General features: G+C 40.6%; 1 protein-coding gene across 11 annotated transcripts in view; it reads right to left on the bottom strand.

Moving 5' to 3' along the window:
* The window catches only part of GIGYF2 (GRB10 interacting GYF protein 2), a 129,286-nt gene that overhangs the window by 20,125 nt on the left and 87,027 nt on the right, over positions 1–22,134 (bottom strand). For all 11 annotated transcript variants that reach the window (XM_061412630.1, XM_061412632.1, XM_061412635.1 and 8 more), the window contains 8 exons: positions 16,062–16,228; positions 13,320–13,411; positions 12,255–12,362; positions 10,790–10,890; positions 10,018–10,118; positions 7,999–8,160; positions 6,518–6,676; positions 1,461–1,697 (listed from right to left, as the gene is read on the bottom strand). In XM_061412630.1, the coding sequence (XP_061268614.1) occupies positions 1,461–1,697; positions 6,518–6,676; positions 7,999–8,160; positions 10,018–10,118; positions 10,790–10,890; positions 12,255–12,362; positions 13,320–13,411; positions 16,062–16,228 (1,127 nt within the window). The remainder of the gene's footprint in view (positions 1–1,460; positions 1,698–6,517; positions 6,677–7,998; positions 8,161–10,017; positions 10,119–10,789; positions 10,891–12,254; positions 12,363–13,319; positions 13,412–16,061; positions 16,229–22,134) is intronic.

The raw sequence follows: 22,134 nt of genomic DNA, 5'->3' as shown, positions 1-22,134 counted from the left end.
GCAGACGGTGACTACAGCCATGAAATTCAGATACTTGCTCCTTAGAAGAAAAGCTATGACAAACCAAACCTAGACTGCATATTAAAAAGCAGAGACATCACTTTGCCGACAAAGTCCATATAAGTCAAACGTGTGGTTTTTGCAGTAGTTGTGTATAGATGCTCAAGAGTTGCATCATAAAAAAGGCTGAACGCCAGAGAATTGATGCTTTTGAACCACAGTGCTGGAGAGGACTCCTGAGAGTCCCTTGGACAGAAAGGAGATCAAACTAGTCAATCCTAAAGGAAATCAACCAAGAATATTCATTCAAAGGACTGATGCTGAAGCTGAAGCTCAAATACTTCAGCCACCTGATGCGAAGAGGTGACTCACTGGAAAAGACTTTGATGCTGGGAAAGACTGAGGGCAGGAGGAGGTGGAGGTGACAGAGGATGAGACAGGTGAATGGCATCATCAACTCAATGGACATGAGTTTGATCAAACTTTGGGAGATAGTGAAGGACAGGGAAGCCTGGCATGCTGCAGTCCATGGGGTCACAGAGTCAGACACAACTTAGCAACTGAACAATATCAACAAATTCCCAGGTGATCACACCCTGAGAACTACTGCTCCGAGCTCCCTCACTCACTGCACTTACTCCACTGTATTCCAATTTTCTGTTTATGTCTTTATCCTACGAGCTCCTTGAAGATAGGAGATACTAAGCCTCATGGCCAGCCATATACTCCATGAGAAGTTTTGTAGACCCTACCATATATCTGCTCCTCCCTCTCCACTTACTCCTATTTCATCAACAGTTCTACTACTTTCCCAGTCACGGAAGGCCTACTATCTAAGAGCCATTCCAACTTTTGCCCTCATCCCTCAGATTCAGAGCATCATTAGGTCTTGCTCATTAATGTCAGCCAGTTCTCATCTTGGCCCTATTCATTCTCACCACCACCATCACACTCTCTTTACTGGTTTCCCAGTCTCATTTTCTACTATTTCAAATAAGGCTTTGAATTCTCCTAAAACCTCATTTTGCATACATCACCTCAATCCACCGTTCAATAACCATGTCAGCTATGTTTCAAGCCCTGTATGATGGTTCCTACTTACACACCCAAATGTTTGAGTTTCTGGCACTCATGAGTCTATGGGCTCTTTGGGGACAGTTGCCTTGTCTCATTTATTCTTGCCTTAGCACTGCTGAATTGATACAGTAGGTGCCAATGTTTAAATTTATGAACCATACAGATCCACTTGGTTTTTGCTTATGTTGCTGCTCATGTAGTAGCCTCTTTTACTTATTCTTCCCTTCTCTAAATGCATCGTTATATTTTGCTGATCAAAAAACCAAAGTCTCAATATTTAACATAAAGAATAGTTTATGCTATCGCACTGCCAGCATCCACCCAACCACAAATGCAGGCAAGCAGCTCCTCTGACCGGTGGCCTGGTCGGCGCCTGGCTTTACCTTCATCTGAGCCAGCTGCTGCTGCTGCTGCTGCTGCTGCAGCCTCCGGAGAGCCTCCTGCTGCTGCTGCCTCTGGCGCAGCAACTCCTTCTGCCGCTGGAGCTCCAGCTCTTTCCGCTTCCGCTCCTCCTCCTCGTGCCGCAGCCTGGCTGCCTCCTCTTCCATCCGTAGCCGGTTCTCCTCTAACCGACGCTGGGCTTCCTCTTCTTCCCGGGCCCATTTCGCAGCCTCCTCTTCCTTCCCAGAAGGAAAAGTAAATAATAAAACTTAATTATGTTTTAAAACAAACCTGAGTCAGTTTTCAAGGCTTCGGTCAGAGGCGTGCTTACCGGATAACATCATGCTTCATTTATTTCCTAATTTCTACATAAAAGGAACATCACTTTGGACATTTGTGGTAATACTGATCTCTAAGAGATCACCACAACCTCAGGCAAGATCCCTTGAACCTGCTCCAACCCTGAGGCAGAGCCAGCTCCTCAGGGTGCTGGGTGCAGAGAGCTGTCAGGACCTGCAAGGAAACTATCTGAAAAGCCTCAGCCAATGCCGGACCCAAAGCGACTTCACAAAACCACTTAATTCCATCTGAGGGTCTCACCCCTGGTGGCTCACAGGTCCCTGGGAGATCTCCCCCTCACACATCCTCTACCCCTCTACTACTTTCAGCAGTACCTGGATCATTTTCTTTCTGCTTCTCTCTCTCAAAACCATTCCATGTGCCCCCTGGAGTTCTCCTGGCCTCCCTCGGTGGAGGCTGGTTACAGCCCTTGCAAAGCTCTATCTTATCTGGGCAGCACATGCTCCTCCATTCTCCAGAACTCAGGACAGACATCAGCTACTCTACGAGGACTTTCTTTGCCTTCAGGAGGTAGATGTCCCCTGTGTCTTTTGCTTACACTCAACTATACTTTGTCCTCCTCTCTCTGGATGCTCTTGGCCAACCAGTGACAGCAACTATTATTACCTATGCAGCAACCATTCCTTTCGGTCTTCTTCTTTGTAGAGAAGAGTCTCCTGTCACATCCAAGGTTTAAAATGCCAAGCTTTGCTTTTTAAGCTTCCAGTGTAAATTGGGACAACCATGTAATCTAATTTAGGCCAAAGGGCTGATTCTAGAAAAGATATTCTTCCCAGAGGAAAGGCAAGAAGCCCGAGAGAAGGGCCACACCCTTCCTGGGTACAGTATGGTATCCAACACTACCAACCATCAGGTAAAAAACATGCACTTAAAAGTCAGCACAGCATGACATGGCAGAGCAGAGTGTGAACCATGAGGGAAGAAGGCAGCACACCAGGACATGAAAGGAGGAGCACGCGAAGCACCTGGACTCTCAACCATATCACTGAGTCACTGAAGTTCATGTTCAGCTGCCTTATCTCCAGATTACCTTGATAGGTGAGGCAATAATGTTATCTGCTGTTTTAGCCAATTTTAGGTCAATATTTTGATTTTTCAGTTGAAAGATCAACAATGTGGCATTTATTTCTTGTAAAATCATTACCTACATAATCTGTGAGCTTCTTGAGGGCAGAAACAATTTCTCAGAAAGTTTTGGACTTGAGCAGGAAACAATCACAGTAACTAGCATATGGTATATTATCAGAATATATTAACTGTTGAATAAATAAACCAAATAATGCATTAACATACACTCTAACCTGGAAATTATCTACCTCTGAAGAATTCAGATTTCTCTAAAAGAGTTTCAATTAAGAACTTAAGCAAAAGCAGGTAATCTCTAGTTTTGTGTCAATCTAACCAACAAACAAAAACCTACATCTGTAAGTGTGGACTGCTGAACGTGGTGACTTCCTTCCAAAGAATACAGTAAAGGGGAAAAGTATGGTGGAGAACCCGATAAGCACTACTAAAGCCAGGAGATCAATGTCACCATTAATAACCACACATCATGGTGCTAATATATACCCTTGGCATGTGATGAAAATGGTACTTTACCTCTGTGATCTTTTCCCAACACCCCCAACGCCAGTTTAATTATGGGGAAAAAAAAAAAAACTTCAAAAAAACTCTGATAGAGGGTTACCCTACAATATACTGATCAGTATTCCTTAAAGTGGCTTAACTCAAAAAAAAAAAAAAAAAAAAATCTGAGAAACTGTCATGGCCAAGAACAAGCTAAGGAGACAGGACAACTAAACGCAAGATTCTGAATGAAATCCTAAAACAGAAAAGGGACATGAGGCGAAAACTGAAGAAAAGCTTTTTTAGTTAATAAAAATGCATCTATATTAATTTAGTAACGTGTCAGCATTGGTTTATCATAATTAATGTACCATAATAATGTAAACTAGTAAGCAGGAAACTGTACTACCATCCCAATTTTTCTGAAGATCTAACACTGTTCTAAAAATAGAATCCACTAATAAAAAATCTATTACTGTTGTTAAACATTAAAGCAAAATGCTGCAGAGGTCCTGGTTGCACTGGACTTAGGTAGTAGCCACTGCTGTGTGATCTCACAGCTACACTAAGCAGCAGAGAACTACACGCTCTAATGGTGCAGATGGGGGAGAACCCTAAGGCAACGAGGTGTCAACCTCCACATCAAACGTTTGGTTTTTTAAGAGCAGCCCTTCTTCGATTACTTTGGTGCTATTTTTTGTCTGTTTTGATTCCTTGACATCTTGCTCAGCTTTTATAATTACATGTGGGATAGCTATTACAAAAGTATTAAGAGCCTCTCTTTGGCATTGCCTCTCTTTGGGATTGGAATGAAAACTGACCTTTTCCAGTCCTGTGGCCACTGCTGAGTTTTCCAAATTTGCTGGCACATTGAGTGCAGCACTTTCACAGCATCATCTTTCAGGATTTGAAATAGCTCAACTGGAATTCCATCACCTCCACTAGCTTTCTTCGTAGTGATGCTTTCTAAGGCCCACTTGACTTCACATTCCAGGATGTCTGGCTCTAGGTCAGTGATCACACTATCGTTATTATCTGGGTTGTGAAGATTTTTTTTGTACAGTTCTTCTGTGTATTCTTGCCACCTCTTCTTAATATCTTCTGCTTCTGTTAGGTCTATACCATTTCTGTCCTTTATTGAGCCCATCTTTGCATGAAGTATTCCCTTGGTATCTCTAATTTTCTTGAAGAGATCTCTGGTCTTTCCCATTCTGTTGTTTTCCTCTATTTCTTTGCACTGATTGCTGAGGAAGGCTTTCTCCTTGCTATTCTTTGGAACTCTGCATTCAGATGTTTATATCTTTCCTTTTCTCCTTTGCTTTTCACTTCCCTTCTTTTCACAGCTATTTGTAAGGCCTCCCCAGAGAGCCATTTTGCTTTTTTGCATTTCTTTTCCATGGGGATGGTTTTGATCTCTGTCTCTTGTACCATGTCACGAACCACCATCCATAGTTCACCAGGCACTCTATTTATCAGATCGAGTCCCTTAAATCTATTTCTCACTTCCACTGTATAATCATAAGGGATTTTAGGTCATACCTGAATGGTCTAGTGGTTTTCCCTACTTTCTTCAATTTAAGTCTGAATTTGGCAATAAGGAGTTCATGATCTGAGCCACAGTCAGCTCCCGGTCTTGTTTTTGCTGACTGTATAGAGCTTCTCCATCTTTGGCTGTAAAGAATATAATCAATCTGATTTCAGTGTTGACCATCTGGTGATGTCCATGTATAGATCTTATCTTGTGTTGTTGGAAGAGGGTGTTTGCTATGACCAATGCGTTCCCTTGGCAAAACTCTATTAGCCTTTGCCCTATTTCATTCTATATTCCAAGGCCAAATTTGCCTGTTACCCCAGGTGTTTCTTGACTTCCTACTTCTGCATCCCAGTCCCATATAATGAAAAGGACATCTTTTTTGGGTGTTAGTTCTAAAAGGTCTTGTAGGTCTTCATAGAACGTTCAACTTCAGCTTTTCAGCGTTACTGGTTAGGGCACAGACTTGGATTATTGTGATACTGAATGGTTTGCCTTGGAAACAAACAGAGATCATTCTGTCAGTTTTAAGATTGCATCCAAGTACTGCATTTTGGACTCTTTTGTTGACCATGATGGCTACTCCATTTCTTTTAAGGGATTCCTGCCCACAGTAGTAGATATAATCGTTATCTGAGTTAAATTCACCCATTCCAGTCCATTTGAGTTCGCTGATTCCTAGAATGTCGACGTTCATTCTTGACATCTCCTGTTTGACTAATTCAATTTGCCTGGATTCATGGACCTAACATTCCAGGTTCCTATGCAATATTGCTCTTTACAGCATTGGACCTTGCTTCCATCACCAGTCACATCCACAACTGGATATTGTTTTTGCTTTGGCTCCATCCCTTCATTCTTTCTGGAGTTATTTCTCCACTGATCACTGCAGACAGTGATTGTAGCCATGAAATTAAAAGACGCTTCCTCCTTGGAAGGAAAGTTATGACCAACCTAGATAGCATATTCAAAAGCAGAGATCTTACTTTGCCAACAAAGATCCGTCTAGTCAAGGCTATGGTTTTTCCTGTGGTCATGTATGGATGGGAGAGTTGGACTGTGAAGAAGGCTGAGCACCCAAGAATTGATGCTTTTGAACTGTGGTGTTGGAGAAGACTCTTGCGAGTCCCTTGGACTGCAAGGAGATCCAACCAGTCCACTCTAAGGGAGATCAGTCCTGGGTGTTCATTGGAAGGACTGATGCTGAGGCTGAAACTCTAATACTTTGGCCACCTCATGTGAAGAGTTGACTCACTGGAAAAGACTCTGATGCTGGGAGGGATTGGGGGCAGGAGGAGAAGGGGACGACACAGGATGAGATGGCTGGATGTCATCACCGACTCGATGCACATGAGTTTGGGTGAACTCTGGGAGTTGGTGATGGACAGGGAGGCCTGGCGTGCTGCAATTCGTGGGGTCGCAAAGAGTTGGACACGACTGAGGGACTAAACTGAACTGAACTGAAGAGCCACTCAGATCTCTTTCGGTAACTTTCAGCAACCTGAAAAAGCTTTAGATGGGCTCTCCTAAAATCCTAATACTTTCTTAATCACTAATTCCTAGCTTCAAAGAAGAAATGAGGAGAGCAAGCCCTCTGATCACCTGCTTGCGTAACAATTCCTCTTGCTTCCGCCTCTCCTCCTCTTCTCGCCTCCTCTCCTCCAGTCTCCTAAGAGCTTCTTCCTGCTGCTGTCTCTCTTCCTCTTCTCGCTGTCGCCTTAAAGCAATTTCTTGTTCCCTCTGGCGTCGCAGAGCTTCTTCCTGAATTAAAGAGGGTATGTGTGAGTGTGTGCATACCCTTCTGTGCATCTCAACTAATATGTTATCAATACATTATAATTTGAAAAGAAATAGACTATGTGCTGCTAAGACTCTGTCAACAGTAAATATAAAACGTATCTAACCAACATCTGGGGTAAAAAGTGTTCATGTGAGCTGGGGAATAGGCATATTAAGAGTCAAAATAATTTGTACTTAAAATATTAATCGTTAAACAGCACTACGTTAAACAGAACTACAGTGTTAAGTTCACCCTGGTTTCAATGTTAGCACCATCATTTCCTGATTAACGCCAGTAAGGACTCAAGTTTTGGTTTCTCTGTTGCTACCAATAGTCCTGATTTTTCTTAATCAACTGAGAACCTAAGTCAGCAGCAAAAACACCTGGTGAGTAGAGAGAAGTTCTCCAGTCAGGTATGGAATAAAGCCGCATGTCACAGAACATGTTCTCAAGAACTAAAGTCCTATGGATATTAAATATACAGAAAAGGGTCCCACTGTCAGAATAACTCAGGAAGAAATCCTAAGCAAACAGAATGAAACAGATGCCTTTACTGTCACACTTCTTAAAGTCCTTACATACTAGTGTAGAGTGTGACTCTAAGAAATATTAGCAGTTCTAATCTAATCTCAGCATGGGCTTCCCTTGTGGCTCAGCTGGTAAAGAATCCACCTGCAATGTGGCAGACCTGGGTTTGATGCATGGGTTGGGAAGATCCCCCAGAGAAAGGAAAGGCTACCCACTCCAGTATTTTGGCCCGGAGAATTCCATGGAGGACATGGATGCTTGTTTTTCAGTTCTTATGGCAAAAAACAAGGAAATAGGTAGTAAAGGCTAGACATGCTAGGCTGTTACAAAGTAGATTCTTCCAAATGGGATCTTTAAAAGCCTGAGGAGAAAACAGTCTAAGGCACATAATAAAGAATTCCTCAAAAAGAAATACAAATGGTTGAGAAACATGAAAAACATTTAGTGTCACTGGTTATAAATACTTTAAGATTTAATTATTTCTCAAATCTAACTGGTTTATAAAACCCCAGGAGATATGTGAAAGCCATCAATTCTAATGATTTACTAGAACTGATGAATATCCCTCCAGTAGCTATTAATGGATAACAGACATTTCTCCTGAAGGAAGTGAGTGCCCTAACACTCTAACCCCCGTCCTGCTGAGAACTCCCCAATGCCTTAGGAAAGCCCCCTCCAGGAAAACTAGGACCTGTGAGATGACGGGAGAACAGGTATCCTGGAGGCCCGCCCTCTTTTTGCACCGATTCTACAGGCAGAGTTCTCAGAGACACACCTGTTTCCTTCGGGCAAGCTCTTCTTCCTCCCGCCTTTTCCTTTCTTCCTCCTGCTGTCTCCGAAGAATTTCCTCCTGTTGTCTCCGGAGTTCTTCTTGCCTCTTTCGCTCCTCCTCTTCCCGTTTCGCCCTCATTTCTGCCTCTCTCCTCTCCTGCTCCAGCTGAGGTTACACAAGGGTACTCTTAGAAACTTGAAGCCAAACACAGGAACACGCCACATCATGACCAGTACTGTCAGGAGCTGGTCCATGAAGACACGACCATTCACTCAGTTACGTGTGGAGCAACTGGGGAATGAGAACTCTGAGAGCGCTCTGAGCTCTGCAGTCACAGGATCAGTGGAGTTTCACGCTCTTCTCCACTAAATGCTCTTGCCTCCACTCTGCCACCCACGCCTCTGCTCCGCACTACCACTACACCACATCTCCCACCTGCAGGGAGGGTAGCTGGCCTAACAGTAACACCAGAGGCTCTTGGGTTGGCATTTCTTTGTTCATCCCTACAAAGGATTTTCTGATTGAAGATCTTACAGTGTCTAACCAAGTTTCAGCTGAAATGTCACAAAAGCTGCTAGTATGAAAAACTACAGAATTCTTTAAAAATCTGAGGACCAACCTGTAGAGCTCCATCCTGCTCATAAACTCCATCCTGTAGAGCTCCCGAGTACTGGTCAAATCCAGCCCTGAGACTCCAGTTCTATTGCCACACATACAACTCAGGCCTTTACTTTCTCATGCACGTTCCTACAAGTCCATCACCTGGCTTCCCATCATCCAGTTTTGCCCATGGTCCCCAACTCAACATTTGACTCTCCCAGGCTTACATTTAACACCATTCTTCACTTCGAAAATAAATCCTAAGTCTTGAACGTGACACAGGCAAGTTACTGGCCTGCCTCATCTTTAATCTCTCTCATCATTTATTCTTCAGACATACCAGCTCCAGGCTAGACCAAGTTATTTAACTGTTTCCTGTGCCAAGATGTTCACATATACTTCTAGCCTTTACAGGTCTTGCTTCCTTCAACTGCAGTTTAATTTTCACTTTACTGTCAATCCCAAATCCTGCAACTGAAATAACTCCTACTATCCTTTAAGTGACATTAGCTCAGGAATCACTGTCTATTCAAGTGTCATCCAGTTTCTGATCCCCACCTCCCCTACTAGGAAGCTGGCCCACGTGCTTTCTTGTGCTCCTTGTCCGTGTCCACATCCTGCCTATCCCTGACACACATGTGCACACAGACAAGAACACAAGGTTTCATCAGCTACGTGTTCAAAGCACAAAGCACGGAGGAATAAGAACAGACTCAAAAACTGTTGGAACTCTGGTCTGTCAACTCATATGGAGATAGATCTTGACCACGAACTCTTTTCATGTTCTGGGCACTCTAAAGATACTATCACTACCTCAGGGGATAAGAACACACTAAATATAAAATAGAAATAAGATTCTCTCCCGAGGCATGAGAACCCAGAAATCATTACAATGACACCAGGCGTTGACAGGCAACCTCTCTGACAGGTATTAAAACCAAAATTCAAGATTGTTAGCTCCTCCAAAGTATGCAAATGGAACACATAATGTAATGTTAACATTGAGCTTTTTAGCTGTATGTCTTGGACTCTAGAGTGCAAATAAACACCACCATAAAGATTCAATGTGGGAACTCAAGCCTCAGATCAAGGGTCTAATAAGCAATATAGTGGATATTTTCTTATGGTCTTATAATAAGCAATTATCATGAAAGATGTAATATATGACCGTGATCATTAATGTGTCAACAAACCCATACTGACTGACTTAATTTAAACTTGTTACTTTTAACTGTTTTGAGGCCTTTTGGAGAGGAAGGCAGCACAGTAAGGAGAGAGTGTGAATGTGCTTATACCAGCTACATAGCTGTGAATTTAAAGGAATAATGTGTGAGCAGCTACAGTGATACAGGTATCAATAAGCAAATGTCTATGTCCTGCAGCTGGAAAGCAGGCACTGCTATGGCAGAATGAGATGCAGACCTTTGCAGCTTTGGCCTTCTCCATCTGCTGAAGCTGTTCAAGGGCAGGTCCTGGAGTCGCGGGGTCAAGGGGAAGATCCCATACGCTACCGCCTTCCCAAACTGGAAGACAGGAAGGAATAGAGGTGATGGGTATGAGAGCTGACACACACGGCTAAATATCCAGAAGCATAAAGAAGCTGCTCTCCTGTCCCAGAGCAAGCTTCATCGCAAGGGTCTGCTCTGCTTCTAAACAGACTGAACTACCAGCAGGCTCTAGTTTATAACAATACCCGTCTGCATATCCAGAAGGAAAGAAAGCACTAGGCAAAAAGATGAGAAAATGAGGCAACAACAGCAGCCTTTTCTATTTCCTAAATTTCTGGGTACCTACAGTGGTAAGTTACACATCAATCCTTGACTCAAAAGAATAGGTCATCATTACTTATGTTTTTATTTATGCCTTTTCTCCAACGACTAAAGACAATTTAAAAGACTTTTCTACAATGGGTTAGGACAATGTTTTTAAAAAAAAAAAAAGAGGAGGCTCAAGTTCAGGAAATCTATCTACTAAAGAATTTCCAGCAACTCCTTAAGAGCTATTTTCAATCCTTTGCTGGGACCTATTAAAAAAATAAAAATTTCCTTTAAAAACCACTTTTCATTAATATTCACTACAAAGCAGTCCCAAAATTGATTTTAAAAAAAATAACAAAAAACTCAATTATAAAAGTTATTAGAGCTATACTAAAGGCTATACTAAAGCTATACTAAAGGCCAATCTAAGTTTTTACCTGTAGGCTGTGAGGGTGCTGGCTGGAGTTCCCAGATAGAACCAGTATCTGGCACTGACACAGACCTAGTTACTGAGGGAATGATGTTCTGATCAGATATTCTGCAAAAGGGAAATTAGAAAATTAACAAAATTAACTTGTTCTTGTGATTCAAGAAAATAGATAAAGAAGTATTTTCAGATTATCTGTAGGTTTTCAAGGTTCAGTTCAGTTCAGTCACTCAGTCGTGTCCGACTCTTTGCGACCCCATGAATCGCAGCACGCCAGGCCTCCCTGTCCATCACCAGCTCCTGGAGTTCACGCAAACTCATGTCCATTGAGTTGGTGATGCCATCCAGCCATCTCATCCTCTGTCGTCCCCTTCTCCTCCTGCCCCCAATCCCTCTCAGCATCAGGGTCTTTTCCAATGAGTCAACTCTTCACATGAGGTGACCAAAATATTGGAGTTTCAGCCTCAGCATCAGTCCTTCCAGTGAACACCCAGGACTGGTGTCCTTTAGGATGGTCTGGTTGGATCTCCTTGCAGTCCAAGGGACTCACACGAGTCTTCTCCAGCACCACAGTTCAAGGTTACTTAGCCAAAAAACTTCACCGTTTTAACTAAAATATTTAACCAAAACATTTAGGAAAGAAAAAAGGATACACGCAAAGTAATCACATTTCTGGACTCCTCAAGGTATTGGCAAATTTTGATTTCCAAATAATAGATATGCCTGCTGTCTTTAAAAAATTCATTAAGAGTCAGAGAGGCAGCATTTATCATGAAAAAAACTCATAGACCATAAGTCAAAAAGTATGCATTTTATAGTTCAGTCTCTGAAGTTTTCTGCGTATTATGTCAACTAAGTCCTTTAGCTGCTCTGACTCCCAGTTTGCCCATCTTTAAAACTAAGACCTTAACATGATTTAACCTGCCTATCTTACAGAATGGGTTACGGCTCAAGGGAAAAATATGAAAGGTTTTGGTTAAATTGGACAGTAAAGTTTTTAAGAGCAATGACTAACACCTTTGCGGGAGATAAATACTACCCTGAATGATAATCTGAAACAGCAGGAACTTAAGATTTTTAGCATGGTTTCCATGTCTTTAGACCCACTTTAATGGCTATTGGGTCTGGAAAAGTGTAACTCTATGTGGCACTGTTAATATCGTTCCTGAAATATTACAGGTAAAAATGAGATTAAATTTCTCGACCACAAACTTTTTTCTTGCTAAGTCCATGAGACTACACTGCTTTTCAAGTGTTCTTAGTATTCTTTGGTTATTATGCAAATTTTATCCTCTGAGTAAAAAGACCAAATAAATCCTTTGTTAGTTATTTTTTAAACTATGTTCTTACACACAACACAAAGATAGGCGTTTTGTGTGGCTATTTTGATACTAAACTTCACAGATTAAAAATTTCCTTTTCTCTCTTTCTTTAAAACACACACAACGTGACACACCATGCAAACAAGCACCGACCTCATCTTCAGCGCCTGGAACTGCTGGAGAAGAAGCGCCAACTGCTGCTGCTGCTGGGAAGACAGCGCTGCTTTCTGCTGCTGGGCCAGAACCTGCGCATACTGTTGTCTTCAAAAAGTAAGACACGGTATAACCTGTCTACCCACATTTAGTTCACTTCACAGAGACATTACAAGACAAAGTTCAGCCCCCACACCAACAAAAGAAAACCCCATTAGAAATCAATATCAAATATATTTTTACAATACTTCACAATAGTCACACAAACAGTTCAATACGTTATTCTAGAAAGAACTAAACTAACAGATGACATGCTGCTGAGTGAAAATAGAAAAAAAATTAAAGAAATATCAAAAACTGGAAAACTCCTTTAGGATGTTAATAACCTTTTATCAGAAAATAAAACATGTTCAAACTAATAGCTATTTCCACATGAAGAACTCTGTGCAAAAATAAAATCCCACTTGTATAAAAATCCTCAAATTTATAAGTTTTGGCTCGGAAAATTTTAGGTTAACAATTTTTTCACTAGAACAGAGGTGGACAATTTTTTCCTGTAAAGAGCCAGATAATACACAAACACATGGGTATGACTCAGCGCCAATAAAACTCTGCTTAGGAAAACAGGTCGCCATTCAGTCTGCCAACCTGTGCACCAGATGATAGTAAATCTTACTTCTTCCACGAAAGGGACTCACAATCTAAGTGATTCCATACCACTACTAATAGCATAAACTTTTACTTCTTTTCTGCCTTCACATCTACTTTTTCTCTGTGGCAAAGCTGAGCCATCCAGAAGGCAATTAATTCTTAAAATCACTGATTCTTGCTTTAGCAGCTAAATATATTGCAAAATTAGTTATGTGTCACCTTCTGCAAACTTCCAATATTTAAGAAGCAAGCTAAGACCAAACTTAGGATGTACAGTGGCACTATGCCACTAGCTGGGTGATCGAAGTATCCTATAAACTGAGATTTCTGCTGGAAAAGGTGAAATTTGGGAGCAGATTACATCTGAAGGCCCTTTTGGTGCTACAGTGCACCCCACCACATTACTGCTCTTACTGTATTAGGAATTGCTGATACTGAAGGTGCTGCATCTGATACAAGGCTGTGAGTTCCTGCTGCCTGGTCAGTCGTTCCTGGTCCAGCTCTCCCTGGGAGTGAAGGGGTAGAGGAAAGAAATACCAGTAAATAAAGTGAAAGAGCCTAAAAGCCATTTAGTACTCCTAGACTTCTTTTTGCCCCCCTTAACTATTAAAAAAAAAAAAAAAAGTCAGGCACCTTTGGAAACGAAGCAGTGCCATCTAGTGGAAGGAGGTGGTGTTGGCACTATAAGAGATTCCCTGAGGTGGGAAAGGGTCCCTATTTAGCTTTTCTTCTCTCTCGCCCTTGAGGCTGAACATTGTTCCGTAATCCTGAGTTCATACTATAACTAAAAAATAACAACCAGGGATCTCCCTGGTGGTCCAGTGGTTAAGACTCCGTGTTCCAAGGCAGGGGGCCAGGGTTTGATCCCTGGTCAGGGAACTATATCCCACATGCTGCAACTGAAGATTCTGAGTGTCACAACTAAGACTGGCACAGTCAAACAAATAATTTAAAAAAAAAAAAAAATCGTTCTCCCAATCTTAAAAGTGACTTATAAACTTGGAGATTATGTAAAAATTAGAGAAGCAGGACAAAACAGAACGGAGTAAAATTAAATGCTATGGTAAGACTTTTACAGTAGCACATAACAAATACAGGGAGCCAATGCATGTCTTCTTAAAGAGGATGAGACATTTAAAATGAAATGGAATATAAAAGAGCTTTCACAACTGTTTAACTCTCTATCCAAAAATTAGAGGTGCTTCTATTGCTTTTAATACATCACAAATTTAAAAATAAGGGTTAGTAAAAACTTTTTTAGCTTACATATCAAATAATATGGCTGGAATTTAAATTTTGGAAGACAAAAGTGGGGGAAAAATGAAAGGTGAAATATAAGATAGCAGAAATAAAAGCCTAAGGGTGATAAAGACTAAAATTAAGAAAGATCATTAATGAACGGTTTATATCTTTACTGCACACTGATTACAATTCAGAAAAACACATTTGATGTATGACTCCTTTGAGTGAGGTTCACCTGAAACTCAAGGACATTCTTTTTTCTCATTTAACTATTCGGGATAAAAGCTACAGTAGGTTAGTCGACAATTAACCTAAGGGCAAAGGCAATACCTGACAGGAAGCAGAGCTTCCCACAGTCTGTCCCCTTAAGTGGGTCTGACTGAGGCTCATCCCCTATAACTGGAAGTCAGGAAATGGATTAGAGCTAGCACGCCAAGCTCCAAGTGGCCAGCTGTCAGCTCTCAAACGTGCAAGATAAAAACACATCCCAATTTCTGAGTAGATGGTAAAAGTACAATTTACATACAACAATATAACAATTTTTCTGGATTTACAACAGAAATGTCAGGGTAATTCCCCAGGACTCTTCACTGCTCTGCAAACTATAGGAGGTCTCAATCCATCAGTGGACAGTGAAATTAATTATTGGGTCAAGATAAACATTTACATACTGGGGGAAAAAAGAAGAAACACAAAGAATGTATGTACATGGCACCAAATGTTTCATCAAACTTACTTCAGATACATCTGCAAGTTAACGAATATATGAAGTAGTGATATGAAAATCTTTTGTTTTTTACTATTTGCTACGGTCAAAACAATGTGATAGCCACTGTTCTCATTTATGAACTCTCTTGGCTACAGATGTTGCAAATGACTTACTCATCTTTATCTCATAAGAACCTAACACAGCCCTGGCACAGATCCTCAATACATAATTGGTGAGTAAATCCATGGATCTTACTGTAGAAATCCAGTGTTCAGAATAAAGATTTCTGACTATGGTCATTTAAGACTATGGCCAGCAATCAGACACTCCAACCTGGAAAATGGAAAAGTGAGGCACAGATCCAAAGGAACTCAACAGGGAGAGGCCCAGGAGCAGCTGCAAAAAAGACTTCCCCTTCAAAGGTCTCCAGTGTCAGCATACTAAAAGGGTTATGTTATGATCCAATTTTTAGTTAAATATCAGTAACATATTTTAAAAGGGCTTCCCTGGGGGCTTAGATGGTAAAGAATCTGCCTAAAATGCAAGAGACTCGGGTTGGATCCCTGGGTTGGGAAGATCCCCTGCAGAAAGAAACAGCAAGCCACTCCAGTATTCAACCCACTCTGTCCATGGAGAATCCCATGGACAGTGGAGCATGGTGGGCTACAGTCCATGGGGTAGCAAAGAGGCACATATTTTTTTGAAAAGGTAAATAAATGGAGAGGAGAATGGGCATTCTAACTAGAAGCAACAAGAAACTCTAAGTCAGTTGTGTTGAAGCACAGTAGATGAAGGTGAAAGCTCTAAAATGAACTTGGAAAGGTGGGAGCCAAAACACGCATGAACTGGTAGGGAGGCCAAGACAAAATACTCTTCCTTTAGCACATGCTAAAGCTACCAGAGGATTCTATTTCTTTAGAATGAGTGTGGGGTATGTGTGAGTGTGGGTATACACACACACACACACACACACACACATATATATATGTGTGTGTATGTTGAGAGAAGAGACAGGAAGAGGAGGACAGGCACAGACATCTGAGTTTTAAAAGATCATTATAGCTACATATATAGTCTGAGTCAGACTTCCCACTGTCATCTGATCAATTACTTTCAAGAACTACAGTTTCTTCTTCATGAGATGTAACATCTAGAGCAAGTGCTTCTGGGTCTACTGTGTTCTGAGTGAGGCATAAGTTACTTACCATATGCGGAGGGGGAGCTGGTCCGGGAGAGAAAGGAACCCTTCCCCACATTTTCATGATATCACCAAGAGGCTGGAAGCTTTCATCACATGCTCTCTTTACCAACAAAGACATAGTGAAATAGCCCGCCTGAAACCATTCCGCCATCTCCTGATTATTGAAGGGACCTACAATAACAATAATTAAACAGAAGGTCAATAAAAATCCTTTCAAGCTAAAAACAAAAAAAATATTTCCTGGGTCTGATCCTCACCCAGATAGAGGTAACAACTTGTTTCAGGTGGCTCCTGATGTTAATTTACCAGGAAAAGTGGTGAACAGACTTCAAACTAATAAAATACTACAGAAACAATTTAGAAATAAGCCTTATGTATACACATCCTAATTTCTCAGCAGTGTTTTAACTATCTTAAAGAGAATAATTGTCTCCAACTCACTCAGTCTCTAACGCTCATTTCAGAAAAGCATTCATACTGAAAAGAGTATTTGTTAGATCTGGTATCACACAGATACAGAGAATATAAACATGCATGGCTGAATATGCTCCTCTCCAATTTTCATTCCCTGTCAGAGCTTGTTGGAAGTTAGGCAAACTATAAACAATAATTAATTAAGAAAGATGACCAATTTTTTATTATTTATCTGAGGTAAGATTAAATCAGGCCTTGGTAAGGGAAAAAAAACTAACATTTTCTGGATCTTTTACAATAATAAATAGCCAAATATTTTATACATAAAATTAATGAACACACTCTGATCAACAACTAGTGATTCAGGCAGTATTTGTTGCTGTTGTTCAGTTGCCAAGTCGTGTTCACTCTTTGCGAGCCCATGGACTACAGCACACCAGGGTTTCCTGTCCTTCACTATCTCCCTGGGTTTGATCAAATTCATGTCCAGTGAGTTGGTGATGCTATCTGTCTCATCCTCTGCTGCCCTCTTCTCCTCTTGCCCTCAATCGTTCCCAGCATCAGGGTCTTTTCCAATGAGTCGGTTCTTCACATCCGGTGGCCAAAAGTATTGGAGCTTCAGCATCAGTCCTTCCAATGAATATTCAGTGTTGATTTCCTTTAGGACTGACTGGTTTGATCTCTTTGCTATCCCAGGGATCTCAAGAGTCTTCTCCAACACCACAATTCAAAAACAGCATTCTTCAGTGCTCAGCCTTCTTTGTGGTCCAACTCTCTTATCTGTACATGACTACTGGAAAAACCATAGTTTTGACTATATAGACCTTTGTCAGCAAAGTGATGTCTCTGCTTTTTAATATGCTGTGTAGGTTTGTCTTTCCTTCCAAGGAACAGCAACTTATAATTTCATGGATGCAGTTACTGTTCACAGTGATTTTGAAGGCCAAGAAAAAAGAAAATCTGTCACTGCTTCCCACCTTTTATCCTTCTGTTTGCCATGAAGTGATGGGACCAGATACCATGATCTTTGTTTTTTGAATGTTGAGTTTTAAGCTGGCTTTTTCATTCTCCTCTTTCACCTTCATCAAGAGGTTCTTTAGTTCCTCTTTACATTCTACCATTAGAGTGGTATCATCTGCCTATCTGAGGTTGTTATTTCTCCCAACAATTTTGATTACAGCTTGTGAGTCATCCAGCCTGCCAGGGATGTACTTTGCAAAGAAGTTAAATAAACAGAGTGACAATATACAGCCTTGTTGCACTCCTTTCCCAATTTTGAACCAATCTGCTGTTCCATGTAAGGTTCTAACTGTTGCTTCTTGGCTTGCATGCAGGTTTCTTAGCAGACTGGTAAGGTGGTCTGGTATTGCCATCTCTAAGAATTTTCCAGTATTCTGTGATCCACACAAAGGTTTTAGCATAGTCAGTGAGCAAAAGTAGATGTTTTTCTGGAATTTCCTTGCTTTCTCTATAATCCAATGAATGTTGACAATTTGATCTCTGGTTCCTCTGCCTTTTCTAAGCCCAACTCGTACATCTGCAAGTTCTCAGTTCACATACTGCTGAATCATAGCTTGAAGAATTTTGAGCATAACCTTACTAGCATGCAAAATGAGTGCAAATGTACAGTAGTTTGAACATTCTTGGGCATTGCCTTTCTTTGGGATTAGAATGAAAACTGACGTTTTCCAGTCCTGTGGCACTGCTGAGTTTTCCAAATTTGCTGGCATATTGAATGCAGCACATTAATCATATTATCTTTTAGGATGTGAAATAGCTCAGCTGGAAAGCAGCTCCACTAGCTTTGTTTGTAGTGATGCTTCCTAAGGCCCACTTGACTTCACACTTCAGGATGTCTAGCTCTAGGTGACTGACCACACCAGCGTGGTTATCCCAGTCATTAGGACCTTTTTTGTATGGTTCTTCTGTATATTCTTGCCACCTCGTCTTAATCTCTTCTCTGTTAGGTCCTTAACATTTCTGTCCATTATCATGCCCATCCTGGCATGAAATGTTCCCTTGGTTATCTTCAATTTTCTCGAAGAGATCTCTAGTCTTTCCCATTCTATTGTTTTCCTCTACTTCCATGCATTGTTCGTTGAAGAAGGCCTTCTTATCTCTCCCTGCTATTCTCTGGAAACCTGCATTCAGTTGGGTGTATCTTTTCATTTGTCCCTTGCTTTTCACTTCTCTCCTTTCCTTAGTTATTTGTAAAGCCTCCTCAGACAACCATTTACCTTCCTGCATTTCTTTCTCTTTGGGATGGTTTTGGTCACTGCTTCCTGTACAATGTCATGATCCTCTGTCGTCCATAGTTCTGGCAGTCTACCAGGTCTAATCCCTTCAATCTATTCACCACTTGCACTGTAAAATCATAAGGGATTTGATTTAAGTCATATCTGAATGGCCTAGTGGTTTTCCCTATTTTATTCAATTTAAGCCTGTATTTTGCAATAAGGAGCTCATGATCTGAGCCAATCAGCTCCAGATCTTGTTTTTGCTGACTGTATACAGCTTCTCCATCTTCGGCTGCAAAGAACATAATCAATCTGATTTCGGTATTGACCGTCTGACAATGTCCATGTGCAGAGTTGTCTCTCTGTGTTGTTGGAAAAGGGTGTTTGCTATAACTAGTGTGTTCTCTTGACAAAACTCTGTTAGCCTTTGCCCCACTTCATTTTGTACTCCAAGGCCAAACTTGCCTGTTACTCCAGGTATCTCTTGACTTCCTGCTTTTGCATTTCAACACCCTGTGATGAAAAGGACATCTTTTTTTTTGCTGTTAGTTCTAGAAGGTCTTGTAGGTCTTTGTAGAATCGGTCAACTTCAGCTTCTTCTGCATCAGGGGTTGGGGCACAGATTCAGATTACTGTGATGTTTAACAGTTTGCCTTGGACTTGAAGGCATGTCCAAGATCATACTGTCATTTTTGAGCCTGCACCCAGGCACTGAATTTCGAACTCAGGAAATATTTACTGAATACCAATCATATAGGTCCAGGCAGGAATCTATAGCAGTAAACAAACAAACAAAGCCCTGGAATTTCCACATCTGGAAAGGTGGAGTAGATGTACTTTCTCCCCTGCTCCTGCCAAATGCAACTAAAAACTCTGGACATTAGATATAAAACAAACAAAAAAAGACTCTGTAAGGTAGACACAAGGCAGGAGGCTGACTAGAAGCCTGTAGCAAGTCTGACAGGAGATTAAAAAAGAAATGAACAAGATATCAACTTCAAGAATGAAACTGGAGATTACCACAGAACCTAAAGATATTAAACAGGCAACAGAACCCTTATCAAAAAGATAATACGGGAATAAGAACAGAATACTCTACACACATAAATCCAGATGACACAGCCCAATTAATCGAAAAACATAAACTATCACAATTCATTCACATCAAATAGATAACTTAATAAACAGTCCTATAACTATCAAGATTTCTGAATTTGTAATTTTTATATTCCAAATGGAAAATTTTACCAAACATTTAAACAATTAACACCCTGTGGCAAACATATGGATGTTTCTCAAAAAAAAAAAAACCAACTAAGAACACAACTACCATATGACCCAGCAATTCCATTCTTGGGTATACATATCTGAAATAAAACAAAAACACTAATTCAAAAAAATATATGCATCCCAATGTTTATAGCAGCATTATTTACAATTGCCAAGATATGGAAGCTACCTAAGTGTCTGTCAACAGATAAATGTATAAATAGGGTGTGGTATATATATACACAAAGGCATGCTCTGCTGTGTGCTATGTGCTAAGTTGCTTTAGTCATGCTCAACTCTGTGCAACCCAAGGGACTGTGGCTTGCCAGGCTCCTCTGTCCATGGGATTCTCCAGGCAAGAAAACTGAAGTGGGTTGCCATGCCCTCCTCCAGAGGATCTTCCTGATCCAGGGACTGAACCCATGCCTCTTGCATCTACCTGCATTGGCAGGTGGGGTCTTTGCTAACAGCACCACCTGTAAAGTCTATAATGGCACATTACTCACTCATAAAAAAAAAAAAAATGGAATTTTGCTATTTGCAAAACAGCAAATTGGACTGGTAAAATCAAAGACAAACAAATACTATATGATATCACTTATATGTAGAATCTAAAAAATACACCTAATTAGTAAAAACAGCCAAAAAGAAACAGACTCATAGACACAAAGAACAAATTAGTGGTTACTAGTGGGAAGGAAGGGGGGAAGGAACAAACAAGAGTAGGAGGTTAAGAAGTACAAACTACTAAAGCACAAACCACACACACACCGAGAGTTCACACCAATTCTAAACAATGTTTTCCATAAAACAGAAGGGGAAGAAATAATTGCCAGTTCATTTTATGAAGCTAGTATTATCTTGATACCAAAATCAGACAATGAGAGTACAAACAAAAAAAAACTACAAAATATTCTTTAGGAATGGAGATACAAAAATCCCAAACAATTTATCACTAAGATTCAGCAATATATAAAATGAATTACATACCATGACCAAACAGTTTATTCCAAGGATGAAAATCTGATTCAATATTCAAAAAACCAGTCATTGTAATCTACCATATTTAACTGGGTAAAAGAAAAATCACATGATCGTTATCAAGGGATGCTGAAAAAGCATTTGACAAAACCTAATATCCAATCATGATAAAAAGCTCTCAAAATAAAGGGTACTTCCTTAACCAGATAAACAGCACCTAAAAAACTCAACAGTTAACACGACCACTTAATCATTATTAAAGCTCCCCCTAAGGTAGGAAAGTAGGATAAACAAAGCAAGTGTGTCTGCTCTCACCCCTCTTACTTAACAGTTTGGAATACACAGTAAAGCAACAAAAGGAAGGAGGCTTACAGATTGGAAAGGAAAAAAAGAAAACCATCCCTATCTGCAGATGACAGCAGTCTACATAGAAAACCTATGGAATCTAACAAAACAACTCCTAGCACTAATAAAAGAGCTCAGTAAGGTCACAGAATACACAAACATCTAAAATTCAATTCTGCATAGTAGCAGTAAACACTGAAATACAGCAAGATTTACAACTGCTCAAAAAGTCATATACTTAGGTAAAAATTTAATAAAATATGCACAGAATCTATATTGAAAATTACACAGTGCTGATGAAAGAAATTAAAGATCTAAAAAATCTGAGACATACCACGTTCATGGATGGGAAGACTCAACATGGTAAAAATTGTCAATTCTCTTCAAAATGATAAAAGTGAAACGTAATCCCTATATGGCAACCTACTCCAGTATCCTCGCCTGGAGAATCCCATGGACAGAGGAACCTGGCGGGGTACAGTCCACAGGGTCGAAAAGACTTGCATACGACTGAAGCAACTTAGCACACACCCATGCACTATTAAAATCTCCACAAGATTTCTGGTATATATAAATAGGATTACTCAAAAACTTTTATGGTAAAAACCAGTATACCCAATTTCAGAACTCACTTTATAGCTATGGTAATCAAGACCACACAGCTGTGGCTAGAGGGGCAAACACAAAGATCAAATAAAGAATAAAGAAACCAGGGAATTTCTGGTAGTCCAGTGGGTAGGGCTCTGTGCTACTGCTGCAGGGGCAGATGTTCAATCCCTAGTTGGGAAACTAAGATCCCAGAATCCATGCAGCATGGCCAAAAGAGCAAAA

The sequence above is a fragment of the Bos javanicus genome, chromosome 3 (genome assembly GCF_032452875.1).
Source record: "Bos javanicus breed banteng chromosome 3, ARS-OSU_banteng_1.0, whole genome shotgun sequence".
Taxonomy (NCBI): Eukaryota; Metazoa; Chordata; class Mammalia; order Artiodactyla; family Bovidae; genus Bos; species Bos javanicus.
Note: the sequence above shows the minus strand (reverse complement) of the source record. Positions and strands in the feature narration are given on the sequence as shown.